The following is a 14,785-nucleotide window of genomic DNA, read 5'->3' as shown; positions in this document are numbered from 1 at the left end:
AGTGACCACTGTGAACTCTGTCCTCACACATCAGTCTACCATCTGTCCTCTGGAGGACCACTTGACCCCTGACAGTGGGTCAGCACCATCCTTTGGTCAGTGGTGAGGCCATGTATTGAGTCAGAGGGAAGGAGGGAAGAGTCAGGGACCCTGAGGCAGACTGTAGTCCCCTGGGGAGCCACCAGAGTGGAAGGGTGGGACAAGCCAGGGCTGGGCTACAGATGGTGGAAAGGACAGCCTGTGCCCACACCACACACTGGCGGGGCAGCGAGAGCTGCCCCTCAGATGGGAGCACCAGAGGACGAGGGGAGAAGCCATCCTCATGGAAGCAGAATGTGTCATGGCCGGGTTCCACACCATCCCCTGGGTCCTGATGGCTGCCTCACCCCACCCCTGCTCACCCACATAAGGTGACCTTGACCATGTCTGGACTCCCCTAGGCCCCTTGACACAGAAATCACCCAGAAAAAAAGGAACTCCAAGAAGCAAGCCATGCCACTGGTTTCAATCCTGTTCTTAGTCTTTGTGGGGCCAGAGGGCGGGGCGAGTCTCACCTCAGGGCCCAGGTACCAATTCTTGGACTCAGGGGCTGGACACAGAGCACAGCCACAAGGAGCTCCAGAAGATGGGGTCAAAGTGGGCAAGGCAGGGGTACCACCTCCACTGTCCTTGCTCTGGGTGAGTGGGGTCCCTCCAGAGCAGGGCAGTGGGAGGGAGGTGGGGGCAGCAGAACCAGCTACAGGAGCTGAGGGAAGATGAGGCTCTGGGGCCCCAAAGAGCCTCAGGAGCAGGTGAGGCAGTAGGAAATGCAGATGGTATCAGGCCATTACCCCACCTGAGCTGAGGAGCCTGGGAAGCATTTCTCACCCACAGAGCTGGATGTTCCAGAGGTTGACAGAGGCCACTGGGCTATGGGCCATGGCCTGAGAGCCATGAGGATCTAGATGTCGGAGTGAGGGCTGCACGTGGCTGGTGGGCAGGGTGGAGGCTGGGCTGGAGGCTGCCATGCCAAGCTTCTTCAGGGTGGATAGTGGGTCTCAGCCCAGGAGACAGTAAGGCAGCTGGCTCAGCTCAGGGAGAAAAAGTACTCCAGGTGGCCCAAGGGTCTGGTGCAAGACAAAGGGCATAGTCACAGGGGGAGGCCAGGGGCCCTGGGATGAGGGGAGCAGGGGAGAGGGGCAAAACAGGAGAGGTGTTCATAGGATCAGTGGAGAGCCCCACAGGTGGTGGACAAGGAACAGGAACCAGGGCTCTGGGACAAGATTGCTGGTCACAGGGCAGCTGACCTGCAACTAGAAGGAGCAAAGGTCCAGGGAGTTCCCAGGAGTGGGAGGGACAGAGACAGCAAGCTCCTCTGGGAGGGCCCAAGGCAGGGCAGCAGCTGTGTGGGACAGAGCCAGCTGGAGAGAGGGTGGACAGAGCCCAGTGCCTGAAAGAAGAGGGTGAGGCCAGGAATGGAGCTGAATGGGGTTGAGGGCTCTGGGACTGGCAGGAAGCCCTGAGGGAGATGTGGGGGATGTGGCAGCCTGAATGGAACTCTCAGACTATGGCAAACGGGATCCTAGAGCAGGAGGGGAAAGGGGCTACTGTAGTCCAGCAGGCTAGGGACAAGGGGCAAGACAACTGCAGCTGAGAGGAGGAAGCTAGCAGAACAGGAGGGCAGGGAGCTGCCCGGGGAACTCTGGGGGTGCTAGCAGAGATATGAGGGTGAGCAGGGGCCAGTGGGGAGGCAGGAGGGCAGGGAGCTGCTCCTGAAGCTCTGGAGGTGCTAGCAGAGCTATGCAGGTGAGCAGGATGAGGAATGCAGTATAGAAGGGCAGGGAGCTCCCCTAGGAGGTCCTGGGAGAGATGGCAGAGCTGTGCAGGTGATCAGAGGAGGTGGAGAGACAGGGGGGTAGGGAGCTGTTCCTGGAGCTCTGGGGATGCTAGCAGAGCTATGCAGGTGAGCAGGAAGCAGGAGGGTGGTTAGAGATGCACGGAGCTGCTCCTGAAGCTCTGGGGGTGCTAGCAGAGATATGAGGATGAACAGGGGTAGGTGGGGAGGCAGGAGGGTAGGGACTTGCCCGGGGAGCTCTGGGGGTGCTAGCAGAGCTATGCAGGTGAGCAGGGGGCAGGAAGGAGGGTAGGGATGCAGGGAGCTGCTCCTGAAGCTCAGGGGGTGCTGGCAGAGCTATGTGGGTGAGCAGGGGCAGGTGGGGAGGCAGGAGGGCAGGGAGCTGCTCCTGAAGCTCTGAGGGTGCTAGCAGAGCTATGCAGGTGAGCAGGATGCAGAATGCAGTATAGAAGGACAGGGAGCTCCCCTAGGAGCTACTGAGAGAGATGGAAGAGCTGTGCAGGTGATCAGGGGTAGGTGGGGAGGCAGGAGGGTAGGGAGCTCTCCCTGGAGCTCTGGGGTTGCTAGCAGAGCTATTCAGGTGAGCAGGAGGCAGGAGGGAGGGTAGGGATGCAAGGAGCTGATCCTGAAGCTCTGGGGGTGCTAGCAGGAATAGGAGAATGAGCAAGGGCTGGTGGGGAGGCAGGAGGGTAGGAAGCTCTCCCTGAAGCTCTGAGGGTGCTAGCAGAGCTATGCAGGTCAGCAGGATGCAGGATGGAGGATAGAAGGGCAGGGAGCTCCCCTAGGAGCTCCTGGGAGAGATGGCAGAGCTGTGCAGGTGATCAGGGGCAGATGGACAGGCAGGAGGGTAGGGAGCTGTCCCTGGAGCTCTGGGGGTGGTAGCAGAGCTATGTAGGTGAGCAGAAGGCAGAAGGGAGGGTAGGGGTGCAGGGAGCTGCCCCTGAAGCCCTGGGGACAGTGGCAGCGATATGAGGGTGAGCAGGGGCAGGTGGGGAGGCAGGAGGGTAGGGAGTTGCCCCTGGAGCTCTGGGGGTGCTAGCAGAGCTACCCAGGTGAGCAAGAGCCAAGAGGGAGGGTAGGGTTGCAGGGAGCTCTCCCTGGAGCTCTGAGGATGGTGGCAGAGCTATGTGGGTGAGCAGGGGCAGGTCAGGAGGCAGGAGGGCCAGGATCTGCCTCTGGAGCTCTGGGGGTGCTAGCAGAGCTATGTGAGTGAGCAGGAGGAATGAGGGAGGATAGGGACGCAGGGAGCTGCTCCTGAAGCTCTGGGGGTGCATGCAGAGCTATGCAGGTCAGCAGGATGCAGAATGCAGTATAGAGGGGAAGGGAGGTCCCCTAGGAGCTCTTGGGAGAGATGGCAGAGCTGTGCAGGTTTGCAGGGGGCAGGTGGGGAGGCAGGAAGGCAGAGAGTTGTCCCTGGAGCTCTAGGGGTGCTAGCAGAGCTATGCAGGTGAACAGGAGGCAAGAGGGAGGGTTGGGGTACAGGGAGCTGCCCCTGGAGCTCTAGGGAAGTTGGCAGAGCTATGTGGGTGAGCAGGGGCAGGTGGGGAACAGGTTGGCAGGAGCTTTCCTTGGAGATCTGGGGGTGCTAGCAGATATATGTGAATGAGCAGGGGCAGGTGGGGAGGCAGGACGGCAGGGAGGTGTCCCTGGAGCTCTGGGGAAGTCCGCAGAGCTATGCAGGTGAGCAGGAGGCAGGAGGGAGGGGAGGGATGCACGGAGCTCTCCCTGAAGCTCTGGGGAAGCTGTCAGAGATATGGGGGTGAGCAGGGGCAGGTGGGGAGGCAGGAGGGCATGGAGGTGTCACTGGAGTTCTGAGGGTCTTAGCTGAGCTATGCAGGTCAGCAGGATGCAAGATGGAGGATACAAGGGCAGGGAGCTTCCCTAGGAGCTCCTGGGAGAGGTGGCAGAGCTGTGTAGCTGATCAGTGGCAGGTAGGGGAGGTAGGGGGGTAGGGAGCTGCCCTGGAGCTCTGGGGGAGCTGGAAGAGCTCTGCAGGTTAGCAGACCGTAGCTCTGAGGACAGGGAACTGCCCCTGGAGCTCCAGCATAATCTTGCAGAGACATACTGGCAAGCAGGGGGCAGGTTGAGGGGAAGAACAGTGCAGGAATATACACCTGGTGCTCTAGGGGAGCTGGCAGAGCTATGCAGGTGAGCAGGAGGCAAATGGAAGGAAGGAGTATAGGGAGCTGACCCTGGAGTTGGGAAAGCAGTGGCCCCTGGACAAGGAGACCTGGGGCCTGAGCAGGCAGAACTGGACCTCACCTGAGCAGAGGCAAGAGACTGATGGACAAGGGGCTCTCAGCTCCTGTGAGGGTCCAGGGAGAGGGACAGGGGCAGGGAGTGCTTTGGGGGAGCAGTGGGAGGAGGGGAGCCTGCAAGGCAGCAAGAGGGAGCAGCCCCAGGCCCAGGAGCTCTGGGCAGCAGGTAGAGCATATCCCAGTGAGCTGGGAGAAGGGGAGGGGCAGTGGGCAGCCCCAGAGCTCTGGCGGACCAGGGCAGGGCCTGAGCTGAAAGGAGCCCTGGAGGATGTGGAACCTCAGCTGGGAGGGAGCAGAGAGAGCCCCAGGGGACAGGTGAGCCTGGTGGACAGCAAGTTGGGGTGGCAAGGGGACCCTGGACAGGAAAGTCTCCTATGGCAAGGAGCAAGGAGGCCCTTGAGGAGACCACATGGGTCTCAGTTCTCGAACCCAGAGGCACCAGTCCTGCTGCAGGGACCTGGGAGGATGTAGGGTGGCATAGGGCCCTGGACCCCTCAGAGGGACGTAGGAGGGCCCATTCAGGGCCTGAGCCAGGGCTTCCATCCTGGGATGGGGTTGAGAACGGATAGGGGGCCTCAGGGCAGAGTTCTGGGGCCGACCTGATGGGATCGGAGTTGGGGGACAGGCCTGGCCGTGGGGTGCCTGTACACCCTGGCCACTCTGCGGCCTGGGTCACTGGTGCCATGCAGGAGAGGGGTGCCAAGGCCAGTACCAGGCTCCTGGCCATGTTGAGAAGTTGGCTGGGCTCAGGAAGGACCAGGACTGAGCAAGAGCTGGGTGGCCAAGGACATGTGTGAGCTCAGGAAGCCACAAGGACTCGGGGAGAAGCCGATAGTTCTAGAGGCCCAGACATAGTATCCGGGGCTGGAGGACCACAGGGATGGGGCAGGGGCTCCTGTGGACAGGGTAGGGAGAGGGTCCAGGGTGGGGATGGGGACCAGGGTGGCACCTTGGCTGCTCAGCTCTCTCAGAGAGGCAGATGGCCTGTATGACAGGGGCTCTGGCCACAGGGCTGGCAGCAGAGCACAGGCACCAAGAAGGGGACTGCACACCCAGGTCAGGGCCTGGCAGGTGGAAGGACAGTTGGCACAAGGGGCGAACTCAGGGGAGCCAGCCAGAAATGGGAGCCACAGGTCAGGGCTTGGAGGGTCTCTGTGGGGTCTAAGGGGTTGAGGCCTCAGGGGCCTCGGGGCACTTGTGTCTAGGCAGTCATGAAGCACTGGCTGAGCTGGTGAGCCCGGTGCCCGCAGTTACAGAGACATGAGGCCTGGATGGCAGAGACCCACATGGGTGGCTGCACCATCGGCCTCAGGCACTGAGCTGGTCGGTGTCCCAGGCCTGGGCCCCTGACAGTCTGCCCAGACTTCCCAGCTGAGGCCTTGGCAGTCACATGACTTTCTCTCTTGCAGCCACCACCACCGCCCCGAAGGTCTTTCCACTGTCTTCCTCACTGTGTGAGGCCACATCTGGCTCCACAATCTCCCTGGGCTGCCTGGTATCTGGCTACTTCCCTGAGCCGGTGACTGTGTCCTGGAACTCAGGATCCCTGACCAGCGGCGTGCACACCTTCCCCTCCGTCCTTCAGTCCTCTGGGCTCTACTCTCTGAGCAGCATGGTGACAGCGCCTGCCAGCAGCTCATTCGGCCAGACGTACACCTGCAACGTAGTCCACCCAGCCAGCAACACCAAGTTGGAAAAGACCGGTGAGCACTCAGCCACCAGGGGACATCCACTAGGAGACAGGCCTGGGCAGCCTCCTGCCTGGATAGACCACAGGACAGGGGTGGCTTCCCCGGCCTAGAGCAGCTGGGGAGGCACTGACAGTCTCCCCATCCTGAAGGCCCCCCAAGCCCAGGGAGAGGTCCTCTGGACATTTCCACCAGGCCCAGGGTGGGCACAGGCTAGACACCCTTACCCTAGCCTCAGGGACCCTGGAGAAGGATGCTGGTCTCACACCTGCCCAGCTCTGGCTCTAACCTAAGCCCACCCCCAGGGGTTAGTAACTACACCCAGGCCCCAATAACCGTCAGTGTGTTCTCTCTACAGTGAACCCCGAACTGATGAAGCAACTAAGAGCACATGCCCACGTGAGTCAGCCATGTACAAGGAGGTGGCCAAGCCCAGGCGTGGCCCATGGGGGGGAATGAGTGTCCAAGGGAGGCCCATCTAGATACTTACTTCTGTCCACTGTCTCTTTTCCACCAGATGTTGAAGCCCCAGGAGGGCCCTCAGTCTTCATCTTTCCCCCGAAACCAAGGACATCCTCATGATCTCCCGGACACCCGAGGTCACATGTATGGTGGTGGACGTGTCCCCAGAGGACCTCGAAGTAGAGTTCACCTGGTATGTGGACAGTGAAAAGAAGAGCGTGGATAAGACGAAGGCACAGCATCAGCAGTTCAACAGCACCTACCGAGTGGTCAAGGCCTTCCCAATCGCACACCAGGACTGGCTGAATGGCAAGACATTCAAGTGCAAGGTCAACAGTCAGTCCCTCCCATCCCCCATTGAGAGGACCATCTCCAAGACCAAAGGTGGGGACAGCAGACAGGGGAGGGTTGGGCCCTGGGGGGCCAGCCCCCTACCTGGGAGTGACCATCTGTGCTGACCCCATCCCACAGGAACAGCCCGGGAACCCCAGGTGTACCCCCTGGCCCCACACACAGACGAGCTGTCCAAGAACACCATCACCGTGACCTGCCTGGTCAAAGACTTCTTCCCAGCGGACATCAATGTGGAGTGGCAGAGCAATGGGAAGCCGGAGCCAGAGGCCAAGTACATCACAACCCCGCCAATGAAGGACAACGATGGGTCCTTCTTCCTGTACAGCAAGCTCTCGGTGGACAAAGCCAGGTGGACCCAGGGACAGGCCTTCACATGTGCGGTCATGCATGAGGCTCTGCACAATCACTACACCCAGAAGGTCATCTCCCAGACTCCGGGTAAATGAGCAACATGCCTGGTGCCCAGCGACCCCACCCCATGTACATGCCCCAGGCTCAGCATTAAATAAAGCACCCAGCGCTGCCCTGGGACCCTGCCACACTGTCATGGTTCTTTCTGAGGCAGAGCCCAGGCTGGGCTCTATGGCTGGTTGTGACCATGAAGGGGAACTGGGTGGTCCCACGCGGGTGGGACCCAAGCCTCCAAGTCTACAGTCACTGGAGAGAAGGGATGCGGCTTTGTCATCAGAGGCCAGCTCCTCCGGCCTTCTCCCCAGCCAGCAACTACTCTGGACTGGAGGAGTGGACAGGGGCCAGGAGAAACCCCTCTGGAGCCCCTTTGGGACATGAGGGCCCAGTAGTCCCCACGTCTGTATGAGCCCAAGCTGTGGGACCTTACTGTCCCTCTCTCCAGGGTTCCCTGTCCACTGCCTCTCTCCCAGGTTCTGTAAGGTGGCTCTGTGCCCAGACAGGAGGAGGTCTGGCCCGTGGTGTGGGGACAGGCCGTCTTGCCCTGGAGAACAGGTCTCCCACCCTCCCTCTGGCTAGGGGGCTCAGCCCAGCCTTGCTCCGCCTGGGGCCAGGCCTGTCTACTCAGGAGGACACTCACCCTATTACCCCAAAGGGGCAGAAACAGGCACCCTGGAGCCCAAAGGGAGGGACTATCCAAATGCCCACATGGATGCTGAGCCCAGACCTACCAAAAAAAACCAAAAAAACAGTTACTCCCACTGACCAGCACCAGCTCACATGCCCACTTTCCCATACACATGCACTTACATACAAGCACACACATGCACGTGCACACACAGGCTTTACTAAGGGGTCTCCTATCAGGCACATTGCATAGGCCCAGGCCACAGAACATAGCAGATCCTTACCCATTCCATGGACACCAGCACGATCCCATCGCCTCCGACACCCCAGGGCCCACTCAGCAGCTCACACACACACTGAACAACTCAGACACCACCCTCCCTGCTAGGTGTGCAGAAATCCTCCCCACCACACCCAGACTTGCCCTCAGGCCCACCTGCCTGTCTCAGCACTCCCAACATTGACCTAGCCCTGGCCCTTCTTACGCAGGGGTCCCTCCCACCCTCTGCCCCCTGTGGGGAAGACAGAGGGCTGGGGGACTGCAGAGCAGACTGGACTGCAAGGTCAGCCCACCTCATCTGCACAAGGCCCAGTGGGTGCTGCAGAGAAGAGAGGGGCAACCCCTGGGCCAGGTGGAGATCTGGGGCCTGAGGTGGAGGATGGGGAAGCTGGGAACCACTGGCCCAGCCTGGGTGACCCCCACTCCGTCACAGAGGGAATCCCTAGGCCCCAGCAGCCCCAAGTCAGCCTCCCATGGCCACCAGCACTGACCTCCCCCTCTCTGTCCAGGGATACTCCTGGATGAGAGCTGTGCAGAGGCCCAGGACGGAGAGCTGGACGGGCTGTGGACCACCATCTCCATCTTCATCACCCTCTTCCTGCTCAGCGTGTGCTACAGCGCCACGGTCACCCTTTTCAAGGTGGGCCTTCCGTCCCCACATTGACCCCATGCTGTCTCCACATTGTCCCCATGTTGCTCCTATGCCACCACCACGTTGTCCCCCTGCTGTCTGCATGCTGTCCCCACACTGTCCCCACGCTGACCCCACACTGTCCCCACACTGTCCCCAAGCTGTCCCCATGTTGTCCCCACCCCATCCCCACACTGACCCCACGATGTCCACATGCTGTCCCCATGTTGACCGCAAACTGTCCCCACACTGTCCTCACCCCATCCCCACACTGTCCCCACAGTCTCCAAGTTGTCCCCACATTGTCCCCACACTGACCCCATCTTGTACCCACATTGTCCCCACGCTGTCCCCACATTGTCCCCACACTGTCCCCACGCTGTCCCCACACTGTCCCCACACTGTCCCCACGCTGTCCCCATGTTGTCCCCACACTGTCCCCACACTGACCCCACACTGTCCCCACATTGTCCCCACACTGTCCCCACATTGTCCCCATCTCGTCCCCATATTGTCCCCACGCTGTCCCCACACTGTCCCCACACTGTCCCCACACTGTCCCCGAGCTGTCCCCATGTTGTCCCCACACTGACCCCATGCTATCCCCACACTGTCCCCATGTTGTACCCCTTTGTCCCCACACTGTCCCCACATTTTCCCCACGTTGTCTCCACATTGTCCCCACATTGTCCCCACACTGTCCCCACACTGACCCCACTCTGTCCCCACACTGTCCCCACATTGTCCCCACGTTGTCCCCACATTGTCCCCACACTGTCCCCACACTGACCCCACTCTGTCCCCACATTGTCCCCACATTGTCCCCATGTTGTCCCCACACTGTCCCCACACTGACCCCACTCTGTCCCCATTTTGTCCCCACCCAGTCCTCGTGCTGTCTCCAGTCAATCCCCTCATTGTTCCTGTGTTGTTTCCATGCTCCCCAATGTTGTTCACATGTCCCCATGTGGTCCCCATTGTCACATGTTGTTCCTATATTGTCCCCACACCATCCCCATGTTGTTCCCATGTCGTTTCCATGTCCTCCCCAAGCAATCCCTGCAATGTCCCCATGTTGTTCTCATGTTGCCCCTACACTGCTCCTATGCCATGTCCACACGGTCTGCATACCCATCATGCTGTCCCCACAGTGTCACCACACGGACACTCACAGTTCGTCCCTGTTCCCATGCCATCCCCACTTGGTCCTCCCCGGCCCTGTGGAGGCTGATGAGAGGTCCTGGGCACTCACTCCCTGCAGGTGAAGTGGATCTTCTCTTCAGTGGTGGAGCTGAAGCGGACCATCGTCCCTGATTATAGGAACATGATCGGACAGGGGGCTTAGCACCAGCCCTCCTGGGAAGGCATCCAGAACTTCCCCTGACCGGTACAGGACCCGCGTCTGCTGGTTCATGCTGCTCAACCTGCTGCCCAGGCCTGCTGCTCCACCCTCTGACCTTGCTGAACTTTCACCTCACCACCTTCTGACTCCATGGCCATCCTGGGCCTGTGCTTCTGCCATCTGGCTTCACAGCCATCCCAGGCTGCATCCTGCCCTGACCCACCCCCTTAGACCACCAGGTGGACAGCAGGTTCTGCCCTCAAACTGAGCTGATGGACATCTGCTGGCCCCTGCACAGCAGTCCCCAAGACACTGCCAGGGGTCATGTGGACACCAAGAGCATCAGTACGGGGCATTCTCATCCCAGGATGGCCCTGCCTGGGGTCAGCACCCAAGTCCACCTGGAGGAGGTGGGGGCCCTGTGTTCCTGCCACCCGTTGGGTGGGGTCCAAATGCTGAAATCCTTGGAAGGGTCCTGAGTGCCCACCAGGAGAGCTTTGAGATGGGCCTAGTGGTCACCTAGATGGCTACCACCAGAGGAGACCCTCAGAGATGGGCCTGGACTGGGCTACTGCAGGGGCCCAGGGGTGCAAGGAAGTACCACCCAGGGAGAGGTCAGTGTCTACCTACAACCATCCTGGGGAGGAGGCTGGTGGCCAGTTCCCCAAGCAGGTGAGACACAGCCTCCTCAGTGGACAGAAGAGGTCAAGGGACCTGGGCATTGGGGTGCAGAGTGGCAGGAAAGCAGGGAAGTGGGTGCAGAGGATGTGAGTTCTGCCCCCTCTGCCCTTCCCAGGGCCTCTCCCTGCTCCAGTGGGGGAGAGTCATGAGAACCCAGAGTACTCAGAGCAGAGCATTCCCCCTGTCTTAGGGAGCCAGCAGGGTGGGCTGGGCAGAGGTCCAGATCTCCAATAAGAACCAAGTCATCTTACCTAGACAGGAAAGAGGGAGATATAGACCCCATGAGTATAGGGGATGTGCAGAGAGAGATTACTCAAAGGAACTCCACATTGTAGCTTGGGTTGCTTTTTATTTTCTTTTTTATTTTCTGGATCCCATTAGTTTTCTTTACTGTTTTTTTTTTTTTGTGACAATAAAACATCCTAAAAATTCCATAACTCACCTGAGTTTTCTGGTGTTTGCACAACTCACAAAACCCACAACCTGGCTGAGTCATGCATCCAGCCCCTCCACTCACACTCCCTGCACCAGAACCTACCAATCCTCCATCTCTTCCTGCCCTCTGCTTCCCAGCTTCCCCTGGGCTGCCAGTCACTGAGGAAGGTGGCCCAGAAACATGGGGGAACCAGAGCTGCACAAGCACCTGCGGCTGGGAGCAGGCGACCTGTGGCAAGAACCAGGGCACACATGTTGGGTGTGTCAGTCAGCACAGACCAGGGGCTGAAACAGGGGACATAGATTCTGTCCCCATCCTGGAGCTGGAGGTCCCAGGGCAGGTGTCACAGGGATAGCCCTCAGAGTCATTTCTCCTTGGCATGTGGGTGGCTACCTCTCTTTTTCCTCACATAGCCAGCCTTCTGTGTGTCCTTGTCCCAATCTCCTCCTCTTATCAGGACAACAGTCAGACTGGATTAGGACCCACCCTATTGACCTCAGGTTAACTCATCACCTCTCCAAAAACCCTGTTTCCAAATCCAATCACAGGCTGAGGTACAGGGGTTAGGACCTCAACATGTGAATGCAGGGACACAATTCAGCCCCAAACAAGAGAGTAGGTGTCAGGAACAGGGATCAGGTGGGAGGGGCAGCAAAGGCCAGGCCAGGAGGGCTGCCTGTCACAGGGTCCACAGACCCAGGCAGCAAGGTGTCATTTGGGGAGAGCCCCCAGACCTGAATTTGACTCAGGTTTGCACAGGGGACACAGGCAATTCCTGGGAGGGTGGGGCCAGGGGGCTCCAGGAAGGGTGAAGAAGGTGGTCCAGGTAGGGGCTACAGACTGATGATGGCCAGCGGGCCAGCAATGATGGAGTGAGGGATGTCCTTCACAGAGATGGGGCGAGGCCCATCCTTCCTGGCCAGGCCCTTGAGCTGTGGAGACGCAGCCCTCGGGGGCCAAGGCAGTGCTCAGCTGTCAGCCCTGCTCAGTAAAAGCTCCGAGACAGGAGGGTGGGCATGCCCACTGTTGTACTGGGACAGACACAGACCAACATGGCCTGGGGTGGGCTCCAGCATGGGGGACATTGAGGAAGGGTCTTTGCCAGAACAGCCCGGGAGGCCCAAGGCCATCGGGAAGTACCACTCCAGCTAGGGGCATCTTTGCTCCATTGGCAGCTGGATCACCCACAGGAGTCAGTGGCATGGCCAGCAGGGGTCCAGTAACATATCTGGCCCACCGGATCCCAGCCAGGTAGGCTGGGGGTCTCCATGACTCCAGGACTCCAGATGATAGTACTTAGGGTCTCCCCACCCCGTCCATCTCTTGCACCCGACCCAGCCCCCTCTACCTCCCTGTCCCCAGGCCCTGCCCCTTCACTTCCATCACTGGGACCAAGGCAGGCACCCCCAGCCATCCCACCCCTCCCTCAGGATCATATACACACCACTGACCCAGTGGCCTCCTGCTGAACAGGAGACTGGCGTGGACTGCAGCCTTAGTCCCCCAGCAGGAGCATCCTCAGGGCCTGGACCCCAACCCTGAGGCTCCCACTGATGACGTCCCAGCAACATTGCACACGGGGCCCCAAACCTCTCCTAATGACCACCTGTGCTTGAGTTCCCACAGCTGGGCCTATGTGAGCCTTGAGGTCCCTCCTCACCAGGTGCAGCCCACAGGGCTGAGCACCAGCTCCGACATGCACACCTCCGTTTTACACACTCACATGCATTTGCTTTCACACACAGAGAGGACTTCCCATCACACACACACTCAAGTACCCACCACCAGGGTCCATCAGGGTGCCTGGTTGCTGAGCATTTGCTCACATTCCCTCCCCACAGGGGCTCTGCAGAACACACCACAATCCCTTCCCACACTTATTGGGTTTCCACAGCAAGACCCTCATGCATCTCTCTCCCCAGGAGCCCACAGCTCCTCTGGCTTGTCCCATCCCCGTGGCACCAGCAGATGCCATGGTGAAAGTGCAGCAGGGCCTGCTGTCATGGGACCAGTACGCACGGGGGCTTGGTGGGGGAGTGGTAGCATGGGCCACAGCATCAATACGATTTGGGGCTCTGTGACCCCACTACATTGCTATGTACTCCAATAAAAATTCCAGCTGGGCTGTTTGTGTGTGTGTGTGTGTGTGTGTGTGTGTGTGTGTGTGTGTGTTTGTGTGTATCTGTCTGCTTTTGAGATGCATTTATAGATTGGACAATTCTGAAGAGTAAGAGCAAATGATGGGAGGGTCAGGGAGACTCTCGCTCCTTATGTTAGCATTTGCACAAAACATCATTGCAAAAGCACGTTGCCCCTGCAAAGACTACCAGACCCACACACGGGGGCCTCGGAAACAGCTTGACTATTTGCAGAAACTTGGTGCACAGTGAGTGCGGCCAGGTTGGGCAGTGCACCAGTGGGAAAGCCAGGATGTTGGAGGGACAACTGAACCCTGACCGCTGCTTCACCCTCTGTTATGGGTACGTGGCATAAGCCCTGCAGAAGGACCATTTCCCTCTGGATGCCACCCAAAGCCAACAAAAACTGGACCAGCCAGGCTGGAGGAGCAGGAGACAGCCTCAGTCTGGTTGACTCACTTGGAAATAGGATCTTTGCAAATAACATTAGGTTAAGGGTCTTGAGGTCCTTCTAAATTTTGCATGGGTATCAAGTCCAGTGACTGGTGAACTTAGAAGAGGACATGACACACAAAGACATGTGGGGCAGGAGGCCACGAGAAGACAGAAGCAGAGATTGGAGTGATGTCTGTAGCTTCCAGATGCTCTCTGAAGCCTTTGGAGGGAGCTCAGGCCCTGCTCACAGCTTGGTGTCACACTGCTGCCATCCAGAATGGAAGAGAATGAGTTCCTGCAGTTTTACGCCACCACACTTGTGGCACTTTGCTACAGGAGCCACAAGACACTGCTACAGATGCTGACAGGGTTCTTCAATTGTTGAGGGCACAAGCCTGAGGGTGAAAAGCTGAAGAATTTTACCACATAGAAATCAAGAATTTTTGTAAAATGGCCCTGGATGCATAGCTAAGTTGCTGAGAGTATCTCCACAATATGCCGAGGTTGCAGGTTCGATCCCCCTTCACAGCACATACAGGAATCAATCAATGACCACATAAATAATGGGAACAACAAATGAATGCCTGTCTGTCTCTCTCTCTCACCCTCCCTCTTTCTCTAAAATCAATCAATGACTACATAAGAATGTCTGTTACATGAGGCCATGATAAGCAACATGAAGAGATAGGGATTAATTAGTAAAAGTCATTACAAATGTGAAGCCAACTAGGAACTGGCATTGGGAATGACCACCTTGCAGAGTTCCAAGAGGTCACGAGGAACACCTTTAGGAAACATGGTAAGGGCAAAGACAAGTAGGTGTAGATGGCTCCCTAGTGTCTAAAGAGATAGATAGTCAAGCTCCTGACTAATGGGAGCATTTAAATTAGAACAGGACACACTACTTTCCAAAGATCAGAGTGAGACACCTTCACGGGGCAGGTAGGGACCATGTGCAGGGCTTTCCTGGGGTGGAGTGAGTGGGTGTCTGGGAGCCTGGGGTGTTTCAGTCAGTTGCAGGACACAGATAGGTCCAGGCCCACCCCGGGGAACAGGTGCTGTGTGGAGGAACCGGAGCATTCACAGGCCTGTCTTTGGGACCACTACCACAGTCAACAAAAGGGTCAGCAGTTCTCACTGTCCAGGAGAACTCTGGGACCTGGTTCCCATCCCAGGGGTCAGAGACACTGAGTCCCCTGCTAAGTCTGAGG

The 14,785-nt window shown here is 58.6% G+C and overlaps 3 gene segments (V, D, J or C); all 3 read left to right on the top strand.

Annotated features, from left to right (window-relative positions):
* LOC118498316 overlaps positions 1–6,062 on the top strand; it is a 52,397-nt gene extending 46,335 nt beyond the window's left edge. Inside the window, 1 exon segment of the C gene segment in view lies at positions 5,502–6,062. Within this exon segment, the coding sequence occupies positions 5,502–5,893 (392 nt within the window).
* Positions 1–14,785, top strand: part of LOC114489672 — a 100,360-nt gene that overhangs the window by 62,865 nt on the left and 22,710 nt on the right.
* LOC114489689 lies at positions 6,240–9,910 on the top strand (the record flags this gene model as incomplete). The annotated part of the segment is given in 4 exon segments: positions 6,240–6,626; positions 6,714–7,034; positions 8,421–8,551; positions 9,804–9,910. Coding segments are annotated over 4 exon segments (923 nt in total), but the record flags the coding sequence as incomplete, so codon positions are not given.

This window comes from Phyllostomus discolor, chromosome 15, assembly GCF_004126475.2.
Source record: "Phyllostomus discolor isolate MPI-MPIP mPhyDis1 chromosome 15, mPhyDis1.pri.v3, whole genome shotgun sequence".
NCBI classification, from domain to species: Eukaryota; Metazoa; Chordata; class Mammalia; order Chiroptera; family Phyllostomidae; genus Phyllostomus; species Phyllostomus discolor.
This window is presented reverse-complemented; position numbering and strand designations above follow the sequence as displayed.